Source organism: Salmo salar, chromosome ssa20, assembly GCF_905237065.1.
Source record: "Salmo salar chromosome ssa20, Ssal_v3.1, whole genome shotgun sequence".
Taxonomy (NCBI): domain Eukaryota; kingdom Metazoa; phylum Chordata; class Actinopteri; order Salmoniformes; family Salmonidae; genus Salmo; species Salmo salar.
In genome coordinates, this window is record NC_059461.1 from 2,070,391 (window position 1) to 2,094,286 (window position 23,896).

The window sequence follows — 23,896 nt, forward strand, 5'->3', positions numbered from 1 at the left end:
ATAGGAAGCTCTGGGAACAGGTCGTCTGGATACTGGACAGACAATAAATTGGCAGATGCAAACAGATTATCATCTTTAGCGGAGGACAACAGTTCTTGAGGGATGGTACAAAAGAATATATGTTTGTGATATTGTTCACACCGGTGAACCAGCATTTAAGTTGTGTGCTTGCAATATCAACAGTCCCTTATCTCTGGTATATCTTGGCATGCATCACTCAAGACCAAGTTAAAATTGTGTGCAGCGCAATGGACATATAATGCACAATGTCTCAGGAAAGACTGTCTGGGTTGACAATACTCAATATAGAAAACAGTCTGGCCCGCAACCTGAACCTACAGGCCATGGTGAAAACATTCACACACAAAAAAGGACTTCAGGAGACCAGGGGAGTCTGGATTTAATTTAATATACCTTGAAAATTTGCAGCCCATTTGTTTAGGCTTTTAGACGTAAACTAACAGTGGCTAAATTTATCCTGCAGTGACCAATTCTTCCCTCGTTGTTAGGCTAGATGACGTGTCATTTTTATTACAACTTTATAGTAAATAGCAGACAAATACTGTACATAGCTATAGATATTAGCCTACACTGCATAATGAAGCGATTTCTAGTGAGTTAGTGTTTTGAGGGTGGACTGACTGTATTATTTAGCATTAACAGACAGTTTTAATTCACAGCAACTTTCTATCCAAGCTGGGAGAGAGCGCGAGGAAGGCTCATGTCATGCAGCCAGGTTCAGGTAGCTATACAGGACAGTTGTATATTTAAAAAATAATCGATTGGTAGCTGATTAGTATACAGTTGCATCAAACAATTACTTTACAATCTGCAATGTTTGAATTTCAAACTTGAATTACATTTTTGCCGCCAGTCAGCAGTCTAAATGGCAGCTTTGCGACACTGTGTATAGCTTGAGAAAATGAGAAAATGACGACCAAATAGGCCTACCAATAAACATTTATCTATTACCTAAAGCTAAGCTAAGCCCTGGCACCACAGAAAGCTTACCATTGATCTGATAGGCATGCAGCCACATAGACATGTTGCAGTTTCAGCACCGTGGACAGTGATCGGTAGTCTATACTTTGATTTTACATGGGGGGGGGGGGGCGAACTTCGACCTTGCTGTGTTACGCCAGTGACTGTAGTACTGTCATTCAATATCACAGCATTCTTACTCTGTTACTCATATAGATGTGCAAAACAGATACTAAACTACTACTGGTTCAATCCTCAACCTGTCTCCCCTTTTAGAGGGATGGTGGTAGGCCTATATTCACCACTTTCTTCCAAAATATAATTATTAGAGATATTAGATGAAAACATTCCCCTAACAACATTCTTACTTGACCATAGGTCGCAGAATAGCACTACTCTCCAACATATAGGATGTCATTCAAATGCTTTCAGAACACTTGACACGTTTAAGAGAGTGATGACTACATTAAATGTGTTGCATACTGTATGTGACCACTACTGTACGTGGGATTACCTTGTAAATATCCTAGATTTACTCGGTTCATGACATCGCTCGCGGTAAGATTAGCAACATCCTCTACAAGCCAGACGGGAAAGGCAGAAAGGAAAAAGAAAGGAGAGAAGAAAGAAAAGGTCAGGCAAGCAGCAAAAATGCAAATTGCAGTTTTCAAATGGGGAAGTAAAAACAAACTAATAGGCAAAGAAAGAAAAAATCATGTTCCCATGTTAAACGGTAGGCTATTAAATATAAATTTTTTAATAATTGTAGCATCCAATTTCAAAATAATGGTAATCCTTTATTAAGTATGACATTTTTCAGTTTTTTTAATGCCTTTCTGGCTGTATTACGTAATAAGCATTATATGGAATTATATGGAGAATTATATAGAGAAATCATTTTTTCTTTTGCAAAAAAAGGGTGAAGGAAGCTGAGGAGAGAGGAAAAGAAAGGCCGGAGGTGCAGGCAAAATGCTTCATATGCTTCAGTCGTCCTTCCATCCAAGTGAAGGGTTATGCACATTCATAGAGAGGTTAAGCACATCCATAACAGGTTATGCAGGTTCATTGTCATACTGTCATGTAGAGTACTTTGAATAATGGGGAATGAGCACGGGATACTTCTCAATGTTAATGTAAGGCATTGTGGGATGTTTATATGGTTATTGATGTTATGAGGCATTATGACACTTCTCTACACCCCTTGAAATGGTGTTCAATAAAGTGAGGTGAATGGATGGCAAGGTTGTATGGTGAAAACAGTCTTTAAAAAACCAACACAAATTAATAATATTACTACGATAGTATTTCCATCTGCTGAGAATAGTAATTAGTCATTGACAAACAATAATATCTAATTTAGAGCAAAATATACCGCAAACATCTCCAACAATAATGTCCATCCTAAATTCTCCAACTAATCCCTCATCATTCTCATTCCATACAGCACCAATAGCCAAACTATGAAAGATTACACATATACTGTACTGCCCCTTAGTAACTAAATGACACAACACCCTGTACTGCCCCTCCATAACTAAATGACACAACACCCTGTACTGCCCCTCCGTAACTAAATGACACAACACCCTGTACTGCCCCTCCGTAACTAAATGACACAACATCCTGTACTGCCCCTCCGTAACTAAATGACACAGCACCCTGTACTGCCCCTCCGTAACTAAATGACACAACATCCTGTACTGCCCCTCCGTAACTAAATGACACAGCACCCTGTACTGCCCCTCCGTAACTAAATGACACAACACCCTGTACTGCCCCTCCGTAACTAAATGACACAGCACCCTGTACTGCCCCTCTGTAACTAAATGACACAACATCCTGTACTGCCCCTCCGTAACTAAATGACACAGCACCCTGTACTGCCCCTCCGTAACTAAATGACACAACATCCTGTACTGCCCCTCCGTAACTAAATGACACAGCACCCTGTACTGCCCCTCCGTAACTAAATGACACAACACCCTGTACTGCCCCTCCGTAACTAAATGACACAACACCCTGTACTGCCCCTCAGTTAATAAATATGACACAGCACCTTGTACTGCCCCTCAGTTACTAAATATGACACAGCACCCTGTACTGCCCCTCAGTTACTAAATATGACACAGCACCTTGTACTGCCCCTCAGTTACTAAATATGACACAGCACCCTGTACTGCCCCTCAGTTAATAAATATGACACAGCACCTTGTACTGCCCCTCAGTTAATAAATATGACACAACACCCTGTACTGCCCCTCAGTTACTAAATATGACACAGCACCTTGTACTGCCCCTCAGTTACTAAATATGACACAGCACCCTGTACTGCCCCTCAGTTAATAAATATGACACAGCACCTTGTACTGCCCCTCAGTTAATAAATATGACACAACACCCTGTACTGCCCCTCAGTTACTAAATATATGACACAACACCCTGTACTGCCCCTCAGTTAATAAATATGACACAGCACCCTGTAATGCCCCTCAGTTAATAAATATGACACAGCACCTTGTACTGCCCCTCAGTTAATAAATATGACACAACACCCTGTACTGCCCCATAGTTACTAAATATGACACAGCACCCTGTACTGCCCCTCAGTTACTAAATATGACACAACACCCTGTACTGCCCCTCAGTTACTAAATATGACACAGCACCTTGTACTGCCCCTCAGTGGCTAAATATGACACAGCACCTTGTACTGCCCCTCAGTTAATAAATATGACACAACACCCTGTACTGCCCCTCAGTTACTAAATATATGACACAACACCCTGTACTGCCCCTCAGTTACTAAATATGACACAGCACCCTGTACTGCCCCTCAGTTACTAAATATGACACAGCACCCTGTACTGCCCCTCAGTTAATAAATATGACACAGCACCCTGTACTGCCCCATAGTTACTAAATATGACACAGCACCCTGTACTGCCCCTCAGTTAATAAATATGACACAGCACCTTGTACTGCCCCTCAGTTAATAAATATGACACAGCACCTTGTACTGCCCCTCAGTTACTAAATATGACACAACACCCTGTACCGCCCCTCAGTTACTAAATATGACACAGCACCCTGTACTGCCCCTCAGTTAATAAATATGACACAGCACCTTGTACTGCCCCTCAGTTAATAAATATGACACAGCACCCTGTACTGCCCCTCAGTTAATAAATATGACACAGCACCTTGTACTGCCCCTCAGTTACTAAGTATGACACAGCACCCTGTACTGCCCCTCAGTTAATAAATATGACACAGCACCTTGTACTGCCCCTCAGTTAATAAATATGACACAGCACCTTGTACTGCCCCTCAGTTACTAAATATGACACAACACCCTGTACTGCCCCTCAGTTAATAAATATGACACAACACCCTGTACTGCCCCTCAGTTACGTTCGTCTGAAGGATGAGACCAAGGTGCAGCGTGGCAGGCAAACATTTTCGCTTTATTAAAATGAACACCGTCAAAACAACAAAATCCAAAAACGAACGTAAAGTTCTGCAGGCTTACAAAGCAGCTATACAAAAACAAGACCCCACAAAAACCCAGTAGGAAAAGGCTGCCTAAATATGATCCCCAATCAGAGACAACGAAAGACTGCTGCCTCTGATTGGGAACCATATCAGGCCAACATAGAAATAAAAAAAACATAGATATACCTAATCTAGAATGCCCACCCAAATCACACCCTGACCTAACCTAATAGAGAAAATAAAAAGTACCCCCCCCCAAAGGTGCGGAATCCGGCTGCAAAACCTGACACAATAGGAGAGGGTCCGGGTGGGCATCTAGGACTTGGTGGCGGCTCCGTTGTGGGACGTAGACCCCGCTCTGCTCGCGGATCCGCCATCCTCGGTGGCGACTCTCTTTCGGGGGTCATCACTGAAAGCTCCGGACCGTGGATCATCGCCGGAGGAACCGGACCGTCGCCGGAGGCTCTGAACTGGGAACCCCCGCTGGATGCTCTGAACTGCTGATCGTTGCTGGAGACTCTGGACTGCAGACCGCCGCTAGAGACTCTGGACTGCAGACCGCCGCTGGAGACTCTGGACTGCAGACCGCCGCTGGAGACTCTGGACTGCAGACCGCCGCTGGAGACTCTGGACTGCAGACCGCCGCTGGAGACTCTGGACTGCAGACCGCCGCTGGAGACTCTGGACTGCAGACCGCCGCTGGAGACTCTGGACTGCAGACCGCCGCTGGAGACTCTGGACTGCAGACCGCCGCTGGAGACTCTGGACTGCAGACCGTCGCTGAAGACTCTGGACTGCAGACCGCCGCTGGAGGCTCTTGACTGCAGACCGCCTCTGGAGGCTCCGGACTGCAGACCGTCGTTGAAGACTCCGAACTGGGGACTGTCGCTGGAGGCTCCGGACTGGGGACGGTCGCTGCAGGCTCCGGACCGGGGACAGTCGCTTCAGGCTCTGTGCCATGGATCATCACTACAGGCTCCGGACCATGGATCATCACTGGAGGCTTCGTGCCATGGATCATCACTGGAGGCTTCGTATGTGGAGCCGGAACAGGTCTCACCGGACTGGGGAGACGCACTGGAGGCCGGGTGCATGGAGCAGGCACAGGGCGTACCAGGCTGGATAGACGCACTGGAGACCGGGTGTGCGGAGCTGGCACAGGATATAATGGGCCGTGGAGGCGCACTGGAGGTCTGGAGCGTAGGGCTGGCACAACTCGTCCTGGCTGGATGCTCACTTTAGCTTGGCAAGTGCGGGGCGCTGGCACAGGACGAACTGGGCTGTGAAGGCGCACTGGAGATACAGTGCGCATCACCGCATAACACGGTGCCTGACTGGTCACACACTCCCCACGGTAAGCATGGGGAGTTGGCTCAGGTCTAAACCCTGACTGCGCCAATCTCACCGTGTTCCCCCCCCCCACCATTTTTTGGGGGGAGCTGCCTCTCGGGCTTCCGTCGTCCCCGTTCCTCCCTCGCTGCTTCCACCTGTTCCCATGGGAGGCGATCCCATCCGGCCTGGATCTCCTCCCACGTCCAGGATCCTTTGCTGTCCAGGATGTCCTCCCATGTCCACTCCTCCTGGCTACGCAGCTTGGTCCGTTTTTGGTGGGATCTTCTGTTACGTTTGTCTGAAGGATGAGACCAAGGTGCAGCGTGGCAGGCAAACATTTTCTCTTTATTAAAATGAACACCGTCAAAACAACGAAATACAAAAATGAACATAAATCCAAATCCACCCAAATCACACCCTGACCTAGCCAAATAGAGAAAATAAAAAGGCTCTCTACGGTCAGGGCGTGACACCCTCAGTTAATACATATGACACAACACCCTGTACTGCCCCTCAGTTAATAAGTATGACACAGCACCTGTACTGCCCCTCAGTTACTAAGTATGACACAACACCCTGTACTGCCCCTCAGTTACTAAATATGACACAGCACCTTGTACTGCCCCTCAGTTAATAAATATATGACACAACACCCTGTACTGCCCCTCAGTTACTAAATATGACACAGCACCCTGTACTGCCCCACAGTTACTAAGTATGACACAGCACCTTGTACTGCCCCTCAGTTACTAAGTATGACACAGCACCTTGTACTGCCCCTCAGTTAATAAATATGACACAGCACCTTGTACTGCCCCTCAGTTACTAAGTATGACACAGCACCTTGTACTGCCCCTCAGTTACTAAATATGACACAGCACCTTGTACTGCCCCTCAGTTACTAAATATGACACAGCACCTTGTACTGCCCCTCAGTTACTAAATATGACACAGCACCCTGTACTGCCCCTCAGTTACTAAATATGACACAGCACCCTGTAATGCCCCTCAGTACTATCAGGGTGTCCATTTTACATTCTGCTCACCGTATCCGACAGTGGGCAGTCCCAGGTGCTTCATGCGGTTCTTAACCAGCTCAGACAGCTCCTGTCTCTCTGAGCGCCGGTACAGGTTGAGGCGCTGTTGTGAGAACCGCTCAGAGCGGCTCGGAGGTTTTGTGTTCTTACGGCTCAGACGCCGCGCCCACTGGAGGCTCTTCTTCCTCAGTAACGGGTGTTCTGATTCGCTGGTGGTGGACATCCGGTGTGTTCTGGTCTTCTCCTTCCATGACTCGCGTCTGTTGTCCCTCTGATCGTCACCGCCGGTGTCCTCTACATTGATGGAGACTTGAGACTAGGGGGAGGGTGAAGGGTTAATACCATATCAACTGTGATGAGACTAGGGGGAGGGTGAAGGGTTAATACCATATCAACTGTGATGAGACTAGGGGGAGGGTGAATGGTTAATACCATATCAACTGTGATGAGACTAGGGGGAGGGTGAATGGTTAATACCATATCAACTGTGATGAGACTAGGGGGAGGGTGAAGGGTTAATACCATATCAACTGTGATGAGACTAGGGGGAGGGTGAAGGGTTAATACCATATCAACTGTGATGAGACTAGGGGGAGGGTGAAGGGTTAATACCATATCAACTGTGATGAGACTAGGGGGAGGGTGAAGGATTAATACCATATCAACTGTGATGAGACTAGGGGGAATGTGAAGAGTTAATACCATATCAACTGTGATGAGACTAGGGGGAGGGTGAAGGGTTAATACCATATCAACTGTGATGAGACTAGGGGGAGGGTGAAGGGTTAATACCATATCAACTGTGATGAGACTAGGGGGAATGTGAAGAGTTAATACCATATCAACTGTGATGAGACTAGGGGGAGGGTGAAGGATTAATACCATATCAACTGTGATGAGACTAGGGGGAGGGTGAAGGGTTAATACCATATCAACTGTGATGAGACTAGAGGGAGGGTGAAGGGTTAATACCATATCAACTGTGATGAGACTAGGGGGAGGGTGAAGGGTTAATACCATATCAACTGTGTGGACAGTATGAGGATCCAATAGGATGTTTTGTTAACACTTTCCATCAGCGATAGAAGTTCTATAAACTGGAAGCATTTATAATGCAGTATGAATAAGCGCTTGAGTGACAGCTTCACCAAAGTGTTTCATGCCGAATAAAACAGAATAGCTACATGTATGCTGTTCTTTTTTGTTGCACTGCACATTTCAGCAGATAATGACAGTTATGTGACCATAATGCCATCTTACCTGTGGGTACCCATCCTTTAACTAGGAATGAGACAGACCAAACAAACAAAAACACACCATGGATGAAATAAAAAAAACTGAACAGAGTAGCATTGACAATAGTAAATATCATTTACTTGACCAAGAATGTTTGTGTGTGTGAATTGCAGCACCAAATAACTAATTGACGCATATGAAGCATCATTACAATGAATAGCAGCACAATTATAGCACAAATATATTGGCCATAATCTATGGATGACTCATAGGCGGGCTTGTTCAAATACTTTTTCAGAATGCAACCTTCCTTTTTTGTCACCCTTGAGACAATCACTGATCATTATGTAATTTGACAAGTGAAAGCAAGGTTACTATCCCTATTGCTTTCACTTACAGTGGGGCAAAAAAGTATTTAGTCAGCCACCAATTGTGCAAGTTCTCCCACTTCAAAAGATGAGAGAGGCCTGTCATTTTCATCATAGGTACACGTCAACTATGACAGACAAAATGAGAAAAAAAATCCAGAAAATCACATTGCAAATTATGGTAGAAAATAAGTATTTGGTCACCTACAAACAAGCAAGATTTCTGGCTCTCACAGACCTGTAACTTCTTCTTTAAGAGGCTCCTCTGTCCTCCACTCGTTACCTGTATTAATGGCACCTGTTTGAACTTGTTATCAATATAAAAGACACCTGTCCACAACCTCAAACAGTCACACTCCAAACTCCACTATGGCCAAGACCAAAGAGCTGTCAAAGGACGCCAGAAACAAAATTGTAGACCTGCACCAGGCTGGGAAGACTGAATCTGCAATAGGTAAGCAGCTTGGTTTGAAGAAATCAACTGTGGGAGCAATTATTAGGAAATGGAAGACATACAAGACCACTGATAATCTCCCTCGATCTGGGGCTCCACGGAAGATTATCACAAGAACGGTGAGCAAAAATCCCAGAACCACACGGGGGGACCTAGTGAATGACCTGCAGAGAGCTGGGACCAAAGTAACAAAGCCTACCATCAGTAACACACTACGCTGCCAGGGACTCACATCCTGCAGTGCCAGACGTGTCCCCCTGCTTAAGCCAGTACATGTCCAGGCCCGTCTGAAGTTTGCTAGAGAGCATTTGGATGATCCAGAAGAGGATTGGGAGAATGCCATATGGTCGGATGAAACCAAAATATAACTTTTTGGTAAAAACTCAACTCGTCGTGTTTGGAGGACAAAGAATGCTGAGTTGCATCCAAAGAACACCATACCTACTGTGAAGCATGGGGGTGGAAACATCATGCTTTGGGGCTGTTTTTCTGCAAAGGGACCAGGACGACTGATCCGTGTAAAGGAAAGAATGAATGGGGCCATGTATCGTGAAATTTTGAGTGAAAACCTCCTTCCATCAGCAAGGGCATTGAAGATGAAACGTGGCTGGATCTTTCAGCATGACAATGATCCCAAACACACCGCCCGGGCAACAAAGGAGTGGCTTCGTAAGAAGCATTTCAAGGTCCTGGAGTGGCCTAGCCAGTCTCCAGATCTCAACCCCATAGAAAATCTTTGGAGGGAGTTGAAAGTCTGTGTTGCCCAGCAACAGCCCCAAAACATCACTGCTCTAGAGGAGATCTGCATGGAGGAATGGGCCAAAATACCAGCAACAGTGTGTGAAAACCTTGTGAAGACTTACAGAAAATGTTTGACCTGTGTCATTGCCAACAAAGGGTATATAACAAAGTATTGAGATAAACTTTTGTTATTGACCAAATATTTATTTTCCACCATTTTCTCGTTTTGTCTGTCATAGTTGAAGTGTACCTATGATGAAAATTACAGGCCTCTCTCATCTTTTTAAGTGGGAGAACTTGCACAATTGGTGGCTGACTAAATACTTTTTTGCCCCACTGTACCTCAACAAGGAAGGAAAAAAATAAGGGATACTTTGGGATTTTGGCAACGAGGCCCTTTATCTACTTCCCCAGAATCAGGTCAACTGGTAGATACCATTTTTATGTCTCTGTGTCAAGTATGAAAAAATCCTGAAGTATCCTTCTAAGGCCAAAAAGGAAGAAAGAAGGGAAGAAAGAAAGGAATTAAGGTAGGAAGGAAGGAATTTAGGAAGGAATGAAGGAAGGAAGGTAGGAAGGAATGAAGAAAGGCAGAACGGAAGAAAGGATGCATCTTTAAAGTATTTGAACAGGGTCTGTGTCCATTCTGTCTTACCTCAGAGGAGGAGAACATGTGAGACTCTGTACGGTAGATGCCTATAGGAATCTCAGCACTGGAGGAACACAGCTTCTGGAACAACCTGCCATATGTCCTGATCCACAGGTCCTCCTCTGTCACCTTCATCTGGGGAAGAGCAGGGAAGTAGACACATTCAGTACACACACACACACACACACACACACACACACACACACACACACACACACACACACACACACACACACACACACACACACACACACACACACACACACACACACACACACACACACACACACACACATCCTAACATACTGTAGATATCCATACTTACTGCACACAGGTAACCCGACCCTGGCGTGGTGTCCAGGCCTAGTAGAAGTCTTGCTATGGGAATCATATAGTCCTTCACAAATGACTGTAAAAACAAGAGAATGCATTAACAAACAGGAGGAACCATACACTGAAAATACACATTTCTAGTCCCAGAGGAAACATTATAGAGTAGTGAATGATCACATAGCTCTTAAACATACGGTAGATCTCTCTCTCTCTCTCTCTCTATTTTTCTGGGAGAGACTAAGCTGACCATAGACCTGTGCCTAAGGGAGAGACTAAGCTGACCATAGACCTGTGCCTAAGGGAGAGACTAAGCTGACCATAGACCTGTGCCTAAGGGAGAGACTAAGCTGATCATAGATCTGTGCCTAAGGGAGAGACTAAGCTGATCATAGACCTGTGCCTAAGAGAGAGACTAAGCCGATCATAGATCTGTGCCTAAGGGAGAGACTAAGCCGATCATAGATCTGTGCCTAAGGGAGAGACTAAGCCGATCATAGATCTGTGCCTAAGGGAGAGACTAAGCTGACCATAGACCTGTGCCTAAGGGAGAGACTAAGCTGACCATAGATCTGTGCATAAGGGAGAGACTAAGCTGATCATAGATCTGTGCCTAAGGGAGAGACTAAGCTGATCATAGATCTGTGCCTAAGGGAGAGACTAAGCTGATTATAGATCTGTGCCTATGGGAGAGACTAAGCTGATTATAGATCTGTGCCTACGGGAGAGACTAAGCTGATCAAACAGTCCATTTACACTCTGCTGGCTGAGACAAGGTGATACACTGCGGATAAACTCCCTAGCTATGTCCCAAATGGTATCCTATTCCCTACATATTCAGAAATGTCTAAGGTCCCTATAGGCCCTGGTCAAACGTAATGCACTACATATGGAAAAGGTTGCTATTTGGGATATAACCCCTAATACCCACCTGGTAGAGCAGCGTATCCAGCATACTGATACTGAACACTCTGCCTGCAGCGAACGGCAGACGGAACATGAAGGCCAGGTTGGAACCCTTATCACGCTCTATCTGTAAGGGGGAGAGGGAGGAGAGAGCAGAGAAAGAGAGGGAGGGAAGGAGAGAGAAAGGGAGGGAGAAGAGAGAGAAAGGGAGGGAGAAGAGAGAGAGAGTGGGAGGATAGAGCAGATAGGGGAGAGGGAGGAGATAGAGGGGGAGGGAGGGGGAAGAGAGGAGAGAGAGGGGAGAGGGAGGAGATAGAGAATGAGAGAAAGAGGGAAGGGAGAGAGAGCACATGAAATGTCATCAACTGGCTTGTTAACCCAGTCCAGAGCTTTATATCTTCATGTCTGAGTCTGTGTAACAGAGTTCACCTCCCACATGACATCCACACAGACAGAGAGTCAGTAACGAGGGCTGAAACCTGAGATCTAAAGATGGAGGAGTTACATGCCCCCACACTGAACTCACCTTCTCTAGTTTGGAGAGAGCCAGAGAGTAGCAGTCCTTAGCTCTGAACTGCATAAATCTCATGTTGGAGGGGTGGGTCAGCTCAGTGATGATACTAAGACTGGGGAACAGCCTGGAGGGATAGATGGGTAGATAGAGAGGGAGAGGGTGGAGGGAGAGGGTGGAGGAAGAGAAGAGAGAGAGAGAGAGAGAGAGAGAGAGAGAGAGAGAGTAGGAAGGAAGGAAGGAAGGAGTCAAAGAGATTCCATGCTTTGGGCTCACGGGTAAGTACCAATCTAGCAGTGATGCATGGTTTCAGTTTTGGGATGTTGAATGAAACTTTTCTACCATGATAGATGCTCTGACAGATGCTGTTTAATATAGTTTCACCCAATGGTTTATTCATTTTACTTTCATGAAAAACAACTACATCTAACACTTTCATCTGACTGTCATCTAACACCATCTGACACTTCATCTGACACTTCCATCTGACTGTCATCTAACACTTTCATCTGACTGTCATCTGACACTTTCATCGGACCGTCATCTGACTGTCATCTGACTGTCATCTAACACTTTCATCTGACTGTCATCTAACACTTTCATCTGACTCTCATCTAACACTTTCATCTGACTGTCATCTAACACTTCATCTGACACTTCCATCTGACTGTCATCTGACTGTCATCTGACTCTCATCTAACACCTTCAACTGACACTTCATCTGACACTTCCATCTGACTGTCATCTGATTGTCATCTAACACCTTCATATGACACTTCATCTGACACTTCCATCTGACTGTCATCTGACTTTCATCTGACTGTCATCTGACTCTCATCTGACTGTCATCTGACTCTCATCTAACACTTTCATCTGACTGTCATCTGACTGTCATCTGACTTTCATCTAACTTCATTATGACATGAAATAAAAAATAAAAACTTTGATCTGAATTTCATGTGACTTTCATCTGAGACTTTCATCTGATACTTTCATCTGAATTTCTTTTGAATTTCCAGTGTGTATTTAATTGTTTTATGTCAGTTCCATGCTTGAAAAATGAATTTCCCTCTTGAATTTTAAAGACAGAGTATTTATAATGATTTACTATACTGTAAGCAGTCCACACTGTGCCGTAATAGGTTACTTGAAATGAAGACCATCAACCAATCTGTGTGCAGCGCATTTACTGTATATCATTAAACATAGAAGCAGGCATCTCACAGCATACCTGAACATGGTCTGTACGTTGACTATGGTTTTGGCATCTGCCATATAGTCTTCCTCAGCACTCATGGTGCTCTCCTTGTCCACCACCACCAGGTTATCAGCATAGATGATGCCACACTGCAGAAGATTGTCCAGGCTGCCACAAAGAGAACCCATCATAACAAAACACATTGTGACAAGCTGCCACAAAGAGAACCCAACACAATATATCATATTATGACATTCATGACTTTTACCTGACCTATAATGTGTCATTAATGACACTCGTTAATTGCAAATCCCCTGGATAGTAATGATATGTGACATAATATACAGTGCATTCGGAAAGTATTCAGAACCCTTGACTTTTTCCACATTTTGTTACGTTACAGCCTTATTCTAAAATGGATGAAATAAAAATAATTCTCATCAATCTACACACAATACCGCTTAACATAAATAGAAAGTGAAAAAAGGTTTTGGACATCCTGTTTCCATTGATCATCCTTGAGATGCACACAGCCAAGACAACGCAGGAGTGGCTTTGGGACAAGTCTCTTAATGTCCTTGAGTGGCCCTGCCAGAGCCCGGACTTGAACCTGATCGAACATCTCTGGAGAGACCTGAAAATAGCGGTGCAGCGATGCTCCCCATCCAAACTGACAGAGCTTGAGAGGATCTGCAGAGAAGAATGGGAGAAACTCCCTAAATACTGGTGTGCCAAGCTTGTAGCATCATACCAAAGAAGACTCGAGGCTGTAATCGCTGCCAAAGGTGCTTCAACAAAGTACTGAGTAAAGGGTCTGAATACTTATGTAAATGTAATATTTTTTTTTTTTATTTGGAATAAATTTGCAACAATTTGTGTTTTTGCTTTGTCATTAGGGGATATTGTGTGGAGATTGATTCGGAAAAACAACAACTTTATCAATTTCAGAATAAGGCTGTAACGTATACTTTCCAAATGCACTGTATAGCTAATTAATGTGTAAATGAGGGGGGCACTGCATAATGTCATTGGGATGTCATTGGAATTGACCAGGGTCATTGGAATTCTGTGAAGTGGGGCGTTCCAGTAATGAAAGAGTAATGAACACCTACTTATCTATAGTTCCAGCCATGAAGTAGACCATTGGGAAACAGCAGATGGCTTCTAGGAAGTGGTTGTCAGGCCTGCAGGAATCACAACACTACATCAATAGGGTGTGGTAGAATTACAACATGTTAATCACATTACTTTCATATTAGAATGTATTCACATTAGTATTTTCAGAATGTCTGTTCTTCTGAGATGAGTCTCTGAGGCTTAACGCTGACAGTTGATTTACGATGCCTTGGTGATAAAACCTAAAGACTGCATTCCATTCCATGCTTAGTGTCTGTGTGCCTATCTGCCGGTACCAGGCAGAACCTCCCTCCAGTTTATTTCTCCCACATGGCAGATGAATACTGGACTTCATAAATTAAGGGAATGACCTAATGTCCTATGTTGCACTAGTATTTTTGTATAACCTGTAGAAACAAGTAGTAAATGACCTAGAGTTAGAAACCTGGTGCAATGTAAATCTGGCTGTCTATTGCATGAAAGCACAATGTACCTTTGTATAATTTCACAAATCTGTTGTTTGTCACATATTCAGGTGGATGTGTCTTAACCATAAAATTCTCTGGCTTAGTTCTGCTCGTAGAGTTCGCAGTGATTACCTTAAGGGTGGTTACCGACCAACTCCATTACTGCAGTAATGAAATAATATAGTTACATTGTTTTGAAGAAATCTAAAAGTCTCTCCTTTGATTCGAATAATTCCACGACAATTTGGCGACGAGGATAGGATGATAATCTTAATTTTGCTGTTTGTTCCCGGGGAATCTAAGTTAACCGTGCTCGGGAGTTGCATTAGATGCAGCCCGGGGAAGCCATACTCCACTAGACGGAGCAGATCCGATCCCCACCTGGCTGGGAGCGTCAGCTGAATGGATACATAATTTTGAACAGAATTAGATTTAGGGTGAGACTGATTTCTTTCAATAATTGAACTCAAAAGTGCACAGAATTAATAGTACTAATTGAACATTAATTGAACATTGTTAATGTTGAGTGGGCACTTTAGGTGAAAATATCGAGTGGGCAAGAAAAAAATGTCACGTAGCTAATGATATATTTTTCTTGAAAGACATGTTACCCGTATTCTAGGTTGTGGGTAGGTTGGAAAAGAGAAGTATAGTCTCTTATTTACCTAGGTAGGAAGTGGGCAGTTAGGCGAAAAGGGTGTTCATTGTCTTTAAAGTATTCCTGAGGGACGTGGAGTAGGTTTGGAAAAGATAAATAGGTATCTTATTATGAACCCTAGGAATGTAGGCGCTCTTCAATTGAAGTTTATGAGAAATCCTGTTTGAAGAACAGGTGGCGCGTACCGGTGTGTTTGTATGATGTCTAGACATTGTATTTCGGCCAGTCTTTTAGGATGTGGTCCGGCCATTGTATCTCAGTGGGACCCGATCCTTGCAGGTTTCCCAAATTTGGAAACCTTAGAGGTGTTGGATTCTGGGTAAACTTTGAACATTGAGATACTAAAGACTTGATAGATCTTGGAAACTAACAATGTCACTGAGGGAGAGAGGGTAATGTATAACGTTTACATTGTCAGGATATGTTATTGTTTGCCATCAGGGATACTCTGGGAGGAGAAGAGACACAGTCTGGTATCAATAACCATGACAGCCTTGAGTTGGGAAGGTGTGAGCACTTTGGGGTAGAGGTCAGGTTAGATGAAGTGAGGAAGAACAGATATCACTAAGGTTCTGTCTAGAAACAGAGATGCATTGGCTGTTCAGTTGTGGAGGAGGAGACTCAGACTAGGAGAAAGGGTTAAATATCAGTGCTTGTGTGAAATGTTTTTTTTTGTCTTCCCTTTGGGAAGAATTCAACTTTGTTAAGCTTCTCTAGTGTCCGTGAGTTATTTACTCTGAAAAATAAGAACCTAACAGAGGGAATTTATGATTCTGGAAAAATTGGTTATGGTAAAATGTTAATGTAATAGATTTGACATTCCAAATTTGGGCCTCGTTATAGAAGAAAATATTCCTACAAGTTATACAAATATTGATTAAGTGTGTTTGGGAAAAGCATTGTGTGAATGTGTTATCAGTCTGAAGTTTGGATAATATTATACAAAATGTGTATAATAAACTGATTTAAATATGGATAATAAGTTTAGCTATGTAGCGTAATAGTTGGGTTCTGTACATCACTGCCCATCATAGAATATCACAGGGTGGTATTGAGAGCGGGATGTTATTTTATAAAGTAGAAGCAAGTCTATAGTTTCTGGGAGGCTAGACTTTGCCGTGGTTTCTGGGAGGTTAGAGACCCATTGAGGATCCCATGACACGCCGGGCAGCATCCGGGAAACTTGGGTTTGGGTTCCGCTGGGAGTAGAGCGATGAAGAGTCGTTGGAAACGCACATGAAGTGGTTAATTAATGTGAGTACTTAAGATTTCTAACGTTCTATATGGATTCTGTGAATATACGAAAATATAATGAATTTTATGTATGTGTAATCAATTACTAGAGAATTGATAAAGTAATAATTTGAATAATATTCATATAGTAACTTGCACACCCAAAACGTAGATGTACGTCACGTCAGGGGTGGGGGAAAAAATTAACGTTTTCTTAGTTGGTCCCTTTTATGGATCATTTGATAAATATGAGGTTTAAGCATTTCTGACTGTCTACAAAGTCTGGGCAATAGTCTCACAAAAGGATTGGCGTATGTCCACTTTTGGTTAAAATATGGGAAATTGACCCTAACCGATGTAACTATAAAACGCGTATGGCATTTTCTCCATCCGGGTGCTACATTTAAAATAAAACTGCCGATAAGGCCTGCTTTTTTAAATACATTTTTCACAGTATGAGAGGAGTTGCTATATTTATCGAATAAACCCTTTCCCCATAAAGTTACAGCGAATTAAGATGGAATCTTGACGTAACTTATAACATCGTACAAAGCCAAATCCGGGTTTCCATCAAACTAATTATCATTGCCGAGCTAATGTGATATAGTAAAGCAATTTAAATATGTCTCATGAGAAAAGATAATCCGCTTTTATTACAAGGCGCAAGATCTAGTTTTACATCAATGGATGTTGATTTAATTTATTTGACTGCTATGACGGTGAATAAATCCCCTTTGTGCATGTGAAAATCTCTGCGGTGAAACACTTGGAGGCTATTTTCTGGGAATTGTGTCATTATTATGTGCCAGATGTTAAGACTATAAACCATTACACTTGGGTTATTTCCGGGATTTCTTTGTCATTTCAATAGCATCGGGTCTATGGTATTGACTAAATATTAATATTAATACTATGGATATGAACTGCCAGATGTTAAGACTACAAACCATTATGCTTGGGTTATTTGTGGGATTTCTTTGTCATTTCAATTGCACTGGGTCTGTGGTATTGACAACATATTAATACCATGGATATGAATTGTATGTATGCTTGTCAACAACAGCAAATGTTTGTTTTATTACCTGTAGTCTAATCAGAATGCACTGTTACCTATATCTAATGCATTCTAATAATAGCAGATAGGCAATTGCAATAGAGCTGTAACCATGATCATAATTGATAACTAAACATGGGTATTAATTATTGCATGATAATAGGCTACAACAGCAATGTATTGATGTTGTGGGCAGAAAGAGGATCTAGAATTGTGAACTATTTGAGTTCCCTCCGAAAAGTATCTTTTTCCTTAAGGATTTTATAAATTCGGCGCATTACATGTTAATTTTAAATCTTGGACATTTAATAAGTGTGAAGCCGAAAGGGAAGAGAAAGTTGTCAAGTTTGTTATCAACTTACAATAGAGATAAACGCAGAACGTTGTTTGAGACTGGTTTATTTAAAAAAAATATATATATATATACTGGTAAGAATAGAAGAGTTTCACAGTTTTAGTCCGCAGGTGTAAGCGACTGGTGCTCGCTGAACTCGAGCAGGCTGTAAGGGACGAAGTGGGTTAATTTGGTGTGGAGATATGACTAAGTTGAATGCAGAGATGTTCTTTGAAAATGTCAAATTATTATTACTCAATTCTATAGTTTGGGTAACACCAGTGATTTAAGAGAACAGTTAATGTATTTTAAAACGATAATCTGTTTACATTACGTAGAACAGTGTCAAGTAATTGAAGTGGATTGCAGTTAGATTTGACTATTATGCTGATAAGATATCACCAACTTTTTGAAGGTTCTAGATTTGTTAAACAACAGGTTTATATTTTACTACATCAATGCAACAGGTTGCAATGATAAGATTACCTAAAAGGGGTTCTGGGTTTGTTTATTTTAGAAGGTGTTTATTCTGCTTAAAGGGACACTGTATCATCTGATGTGTTTTAAGTTTACCCTATGGTTTGCAAATACCCACACACAGCACACTTGTTATGACTATTTGTTAGTGGTGTTAATACAGTGTTTGACTTATTGTGTGGGGTTATTTCATTTGGTTTAGTGGGTTTTTCACGGGTTACACAGACTGCACCTTAAAAGGGGCACACACAGAACTTTCTTAAGTTTTTGTTTTGTAAGTTTAATTCAATCGGTGTATTATTTTGATAATAAATGTACTGATGAAACGTACTGTAATCCTGGGATATGAAATATATGACTGTTTTTCAATAATTAGTCTAAAATAGAAAGAAACACTTAATCGAAGGGTTTGTATGACCTCTGACCTCTGACTTTCTAGTGTGGTTTGATCGCCCTCACTGGAAAGCTGAGAGACATTGGATGATGATTTAAAGGTCATTTGTAATACTGATAATTATGGAAAAGTTTATAATTAATAGTTATATGTGTGCTTCAGACCACTAGAAGGATAGACCTCTCTCTAGTCTATTTTTCTATTACTTGAATCAAGTATGGGTACAATTTATTATTTATGGAGTTATTAACTTCTATGGGCTACGTGGGACGCTAGCGGGACACAGCCAGTGAAATATCAGGGCGGCAAATTCAAAAACAACAAAATGTCATAATTCAACTTTCTCAAACATACAACTATTTTACACCATTTTAAAGATACACTTCTCCTTGATGTAACCACATTGTCCGATTTCAAAAAGGCTTTACAACGAAAGCAAAACATTAGATTATGTTAGGAGAGTACATAGACAAAAATAATCACACAGCCATTTTCCAAGCAAGGACATGTGTCAATAAAACCCAAAACACAGCTAAATGAAGCACTAACCTTTGATGATCTTCATCAGATGACACTCCTAGGACATGTTACACATGTTACACAATACATTTATGTTTTGTTCGATAAACTTCATATTTATATCCAAAAACAGCATTTTACATTGGCGCATGATGTTCAGAAAATGTATTCCCACCAAAACGGCCGGTGAATGTGTACATCAATTTACAAAAATACTCATCATAAACGTTGACAAAATATATAACAATTATTTAAAGAATTATAGATAGACTACTCCTGGATGCAACCGCTTTGTCAGATTTTAAAATAGCTTTACGGAGAAAGCACATTTTTCAATATTCTGAGTACATAGCTCAGCCATCACAGAGAGCTATACAGACACCCGCCAAGTTCGGGGCAACCTAAACTCAGAATTAGTATTAGAAATATTCTCTTACCTTTTCTGATCTTTGTCAGAATGCACTTCCAGGACTGCTACTTCCACAAGAAATGTTGTTTTTGTTCGAAATAATACATATTGATGTCTAAATACCTCCGTTTTGTTCGTGCGTTCAGAGCACTATCCAAAGGCATAACGCGCGAGCGTGGTACCAGAGACGAAAAGTCAAAATGTTCCATCACCGTACTTAGAAACATGTCAAACGCTGTTTAAAATCAATCTCTATGGTATTTTTAACGTAAAATTGCGATAATTTTCCAACCGGACAATAGCGTATTCATTCAAGGAGAAAAAGAAGGAACAGCGCGCTCGCGTGACCGCGCATATCCAATCCCTTTGTCCACAGGCAGTCCACTCAGTAACTGAGCTCCTATTATCTGCCCAGTAACAGGAGAAGGCTGAAACAACTTTCTGAAGGCTTTTGACAGCCAATGGAAGCCTTAGGAAGTGCAATGTAACCCCACAGATACTGTAGTTTCGAAAGGGACTAGAAAGAAGAACTACAATTCTCAGATCCTCCACTTCCTGGTTGACTTTTTCTCATGTTTTTGCCTGCCATATGAGTTCTGTTATACACACAGACACCATTCAAACAGTTTTAGAAACGTCAGAGTGTTTTCTATCCAAATCTACTAATAAAATGCATATTCTTGTTTCTGGGCCAGAGTAGTAACCTGTTTAAATTGGGTACGTTTTTCATCCGGCCGTGAAAATACTGCCCCCTAGCCCAGACAGGTTAACGATAGTGATTCTAACTCAATTTGTTATTTTACATTGTTTGATTTTTATTTAACCAGCAGTGGTGTTGTTTGTTTTACACATTAATCACGCTGTGAGTCGTGTCAAAATGGGGGAATTACCAGTCCTCCAAAGGTTTTTGTATTGAAGTTTATACACCTCCAGTGATATGTAGGATTGCATGGAGTGATATATGAAGGAGTATATTGTTGTGTTATTTGTGCTGTTTTGTTAGATACAAATCTCACCAGATTGGGTCTGCTTGATGATCGAGATTAGCAGTCTAACTTTCTGATCCTGTGACTCTGCAATGAGGTCGACAGTGTGATAGGGGAGTATAAGCCAATTTGAAATACAGAATGTTTAGGTTTTTGTTTTAGAAACTTTTGTTTTAGAAATTTGTATTAAGAATAATTGGTAAAAGTAATAACTTGTCATACAGTCAATGCTTGTCTGGATTTCCTGAATCAGACATGCCCTGAACTAAACTGTTTTTCTGATCTGTCCTCTCTTGAGGTTATAGTGACTACAGATAGTGTCTTGATGCAAGGCAGGGATAATTCGGCCAAGAACGATGTGAACCTCAAAACCCCCTCTGACCGGCTGAAGAAAATGGCATTCAATACGGCCCTGTCCGCACCACTCTTACCGAGAGACCTGAGTCAGTGTCAGCAACCTGTACACTGCATCCAATCGAAGCTATCAACTGCTTTTTCTCTCAGGCCTTTTCTCCCAGGAGTGTGACAGGAGTCCACGTGGAGTGAAGATGGAGAGAGATCTGTTCCAAACTTCTCTCATGTTGCTGGTATACTGGTTGGAAAATGGACAAGACATAACTGGAGGGGTGCTCTCATCTTATCTACGAACATAGACAGGGCTCTAACTCCTCTAGCTCCACAATGAAATAGGGTGCAGGCCAGGCAGCAGGCTGTTAGCCAGCCTGCCAGCTTAGTGGAGTCTGCCACTAGCACAGTCAGCGTAGTCCGCTCAGCTTTCCCCATTGAGACCGTGTCTGTGCCTCGATCTAGGTTGGGCAAAATTAAAAATGGCGGTGTTCGCTTTAGCAATCTCACTAGTATAAAGACCTCCTCCATTCCTGCCATTATTGAAAGAGATTGTGATACCTCACATCTCAAAATTGGGTTACTTAATGTTAGATCCCTCACTTCCAAGGCAGTTATAGTCAATGAACTAATCACTGATCATAATCTTGATGTGATTGGCCTGACTGAAACATGGCTTAAGCCTGATGAATTTACTGTGTTAAATGAGGCCTCACCCCCTGGTTACACTAGTGACCATACCCCCGTGCATCCGGCAAAGGCGGAGGTGTTGCTAACATTTACGATGGCAAATTTCAATTTACAAAAAAAAAAACAATGACGTTTTCGTCTTTTGAGCTTCTAGTCATGAAATCTATGCAGCCTACTCACTCACTTTTTATAGCTACTGTTTACAGGCCTCCTGGGCCATATGCAGTGTTCCTCACTGAGTTCCCTGATTTCCTATCGGATCTTGTAGTCATAGCAGATAATATTCTAATTTTTGGTGACTTTAACATTCACATGGAAAAGTCCACAGACCCACTCCAAAAGGCTTTCGGACCCATCATTGACTCAGTGGGTTTTGTCCAACATGTCTCTGGACCTACTCACTGCCACAGTCATACTCTGGACCTAGTTTTGTCCCATGGAATAAATGTTGTGGATCTTAATGTTTTTCCTCAAAATCCTGGATTATCGGACCACCATTTTATTGCGTTTGCAATCGCAACAAATAATCTGCTCAGACCCCAACCAAGGAGCATTAAAAGTCATGCTATAAATTCTCAGACAACCCAAAGATTCCTTGATGCCCTTCCAGACTCCCTCTGCCTACCCAAGGACGTCAGAGGACAAAAATCAGTTAACCACCTAACCGAGGAACTCAATTTAACCTTGCGCAATACCCTAGATGCAGTTGCACCCCTAAAAATTTAAAACATCTGTCATAAGAAACTAGCTCCCTGGTATACAGAAAATACACGAGCTCTGAAGCAAGCTTCCAGAAAATTGGAACGGAAATGGCGCCACACCAAACTGGAAGTCTTCCGACTAGCTTGGAAAGACAGTACCGTGCAGTATCGAAGAGCCCTCACTGCTGCTCGATCATCCTATTTTTCCAACTTAATTGAGGAAAATAAGAACAATCCGAAATTTATTTTTGATACTGTCGCAAAGCTAACTAAAAAGCAGCCTTTGCAAATGGAGGATGGCTTTCACTTCAGCAGTAATACATTTATGAACTTCTTTGAGGAAAAAATCATGATCATTAGAAAGCAAATTACAGACTCCTCTTTAAATCTGGGTATTCCTCCAAAGCTCCATTGTCCTGAGTCTACACAACTCTGCCAGGACCTAGGATCAAGGGAGATACTAAAGTGTTTTAGTATTATATCTCTTGACACAATGATGAAAATAATCATGGCCTCCAAACCCTCAAGCTACATACTGGACCCCATTCCAACTAAACTACTGAAAGAGCTGCTTCCTGTGCTTGGCCCTCCTATGTTGAACATAATAAACGGCTCTCTATCCACCGGGTATGTACCAAGCTCACTAAAAGTGGCAGCAATAAAGCCTCTCTTGAAAAAGCCGAATCTTGACCCAGAAATTATAAAAAAAACTATCGGCCTATATCGAATCTTCCATTCCTCTCAAACATTTTAGAAAAAGCTGTTGCACAGCAACTCACTGCCTTCCTGAAGACAAACAATGTATACGAAACGCTTCAGTCTGGTTTTAGACCCCATCATAGCACTGAGACTGCACTTGTGAAGGTGGTAAATGACCTTTTAATGACGTCAGACCGAGGCTCTGCATCTGCCTCGTGCTCCTAGATCTTAGTGCCGCTTTTGATACCATCGATCACCACATTCTTTTGGAGAGATTGGAAACCCAAATTGGTCTACATGGACAAGTTCTGGCCTGGTTTAGATCTTTTCTGTCGGAAAGATATCAGTTTGTCTCTGTGAATGGTTTGTCCTCTGACAAATCACTTGTAAATTTCGGTGTTCCTCAAGGTTCCGTTTTAGGACCACTATTGTTTTCACTATATATTTTACCTCTTGGGGATGTCATTCGAAAACATAATGTTAAATTTCACTGCTATGCGGACGACACACAGCTGTACATTTCAATGAAACATGGTGAAGCCCCAAAATTGCCCTCGCTAGAAGCCTGTGTTTCAGACA

The 23,896-nt window shown here is 42.4% G+C and overlaps 1 protein-coding gene across 9 annotated transcripts in view; it reads right to left on the reverse strand.

Annotated features, from left to right (window-relative positions):
- Positions 1-23,896, reverse strand: part of LOC106579798 (potassium channel subfamily T member 1) — a 255,225-nt gene that overhangs the window by 21,306 nt on the left and 210,023 nt on the right. For 5 of the 9 annotated variants that reach the window (XR_006761123.1, XM_045704264.1, XM_045704258.1 and 2 more), the window contains 9 exons: positions 14,348-14,419; positions 13,269-13,403; positions 12,053-12,164; positions 11,552-11,653; positions 10,616-10,699; positions 10,297-10,425; positions 8,103-8,123; positions 6,852-7,158; positions 1,496-1,558 (listed from right to left, as the gene is read on the reverse strand). Coding sequence is in view for 8 of the 9 variants with exons in the window: in XM_045704264.1 (XP_045560220.1) it covers positions 1,496-1,558; positions 6,852-7,158; positions 8,103-8,123; positions 10,297-10,425; positions 10,616-10,699; positions 11,552-11,653; positions 12,053-12,164; positions 13,269-13,403; positions 14,348-14,419 (1,025 nt within the window). In the remaining variant the exon portion in view is untranslated. The remainder of the gene's footprint in view (positions 1-1,495; positions 1,559-6,851; positions 7,159-8,102; positions 8,124-10,296; positions 10,426-10,615; positions 10,700-11,551; positions 11,654-12,052; positions 12,165-13,268; positions 13,404-14,347; positions 14,420-23,896) is intronic. The other 4 variants (XM_045704260.1, XM_045704259.1, XM_045704262.1 and 1 more) reach the window with 3 other exon arrangements.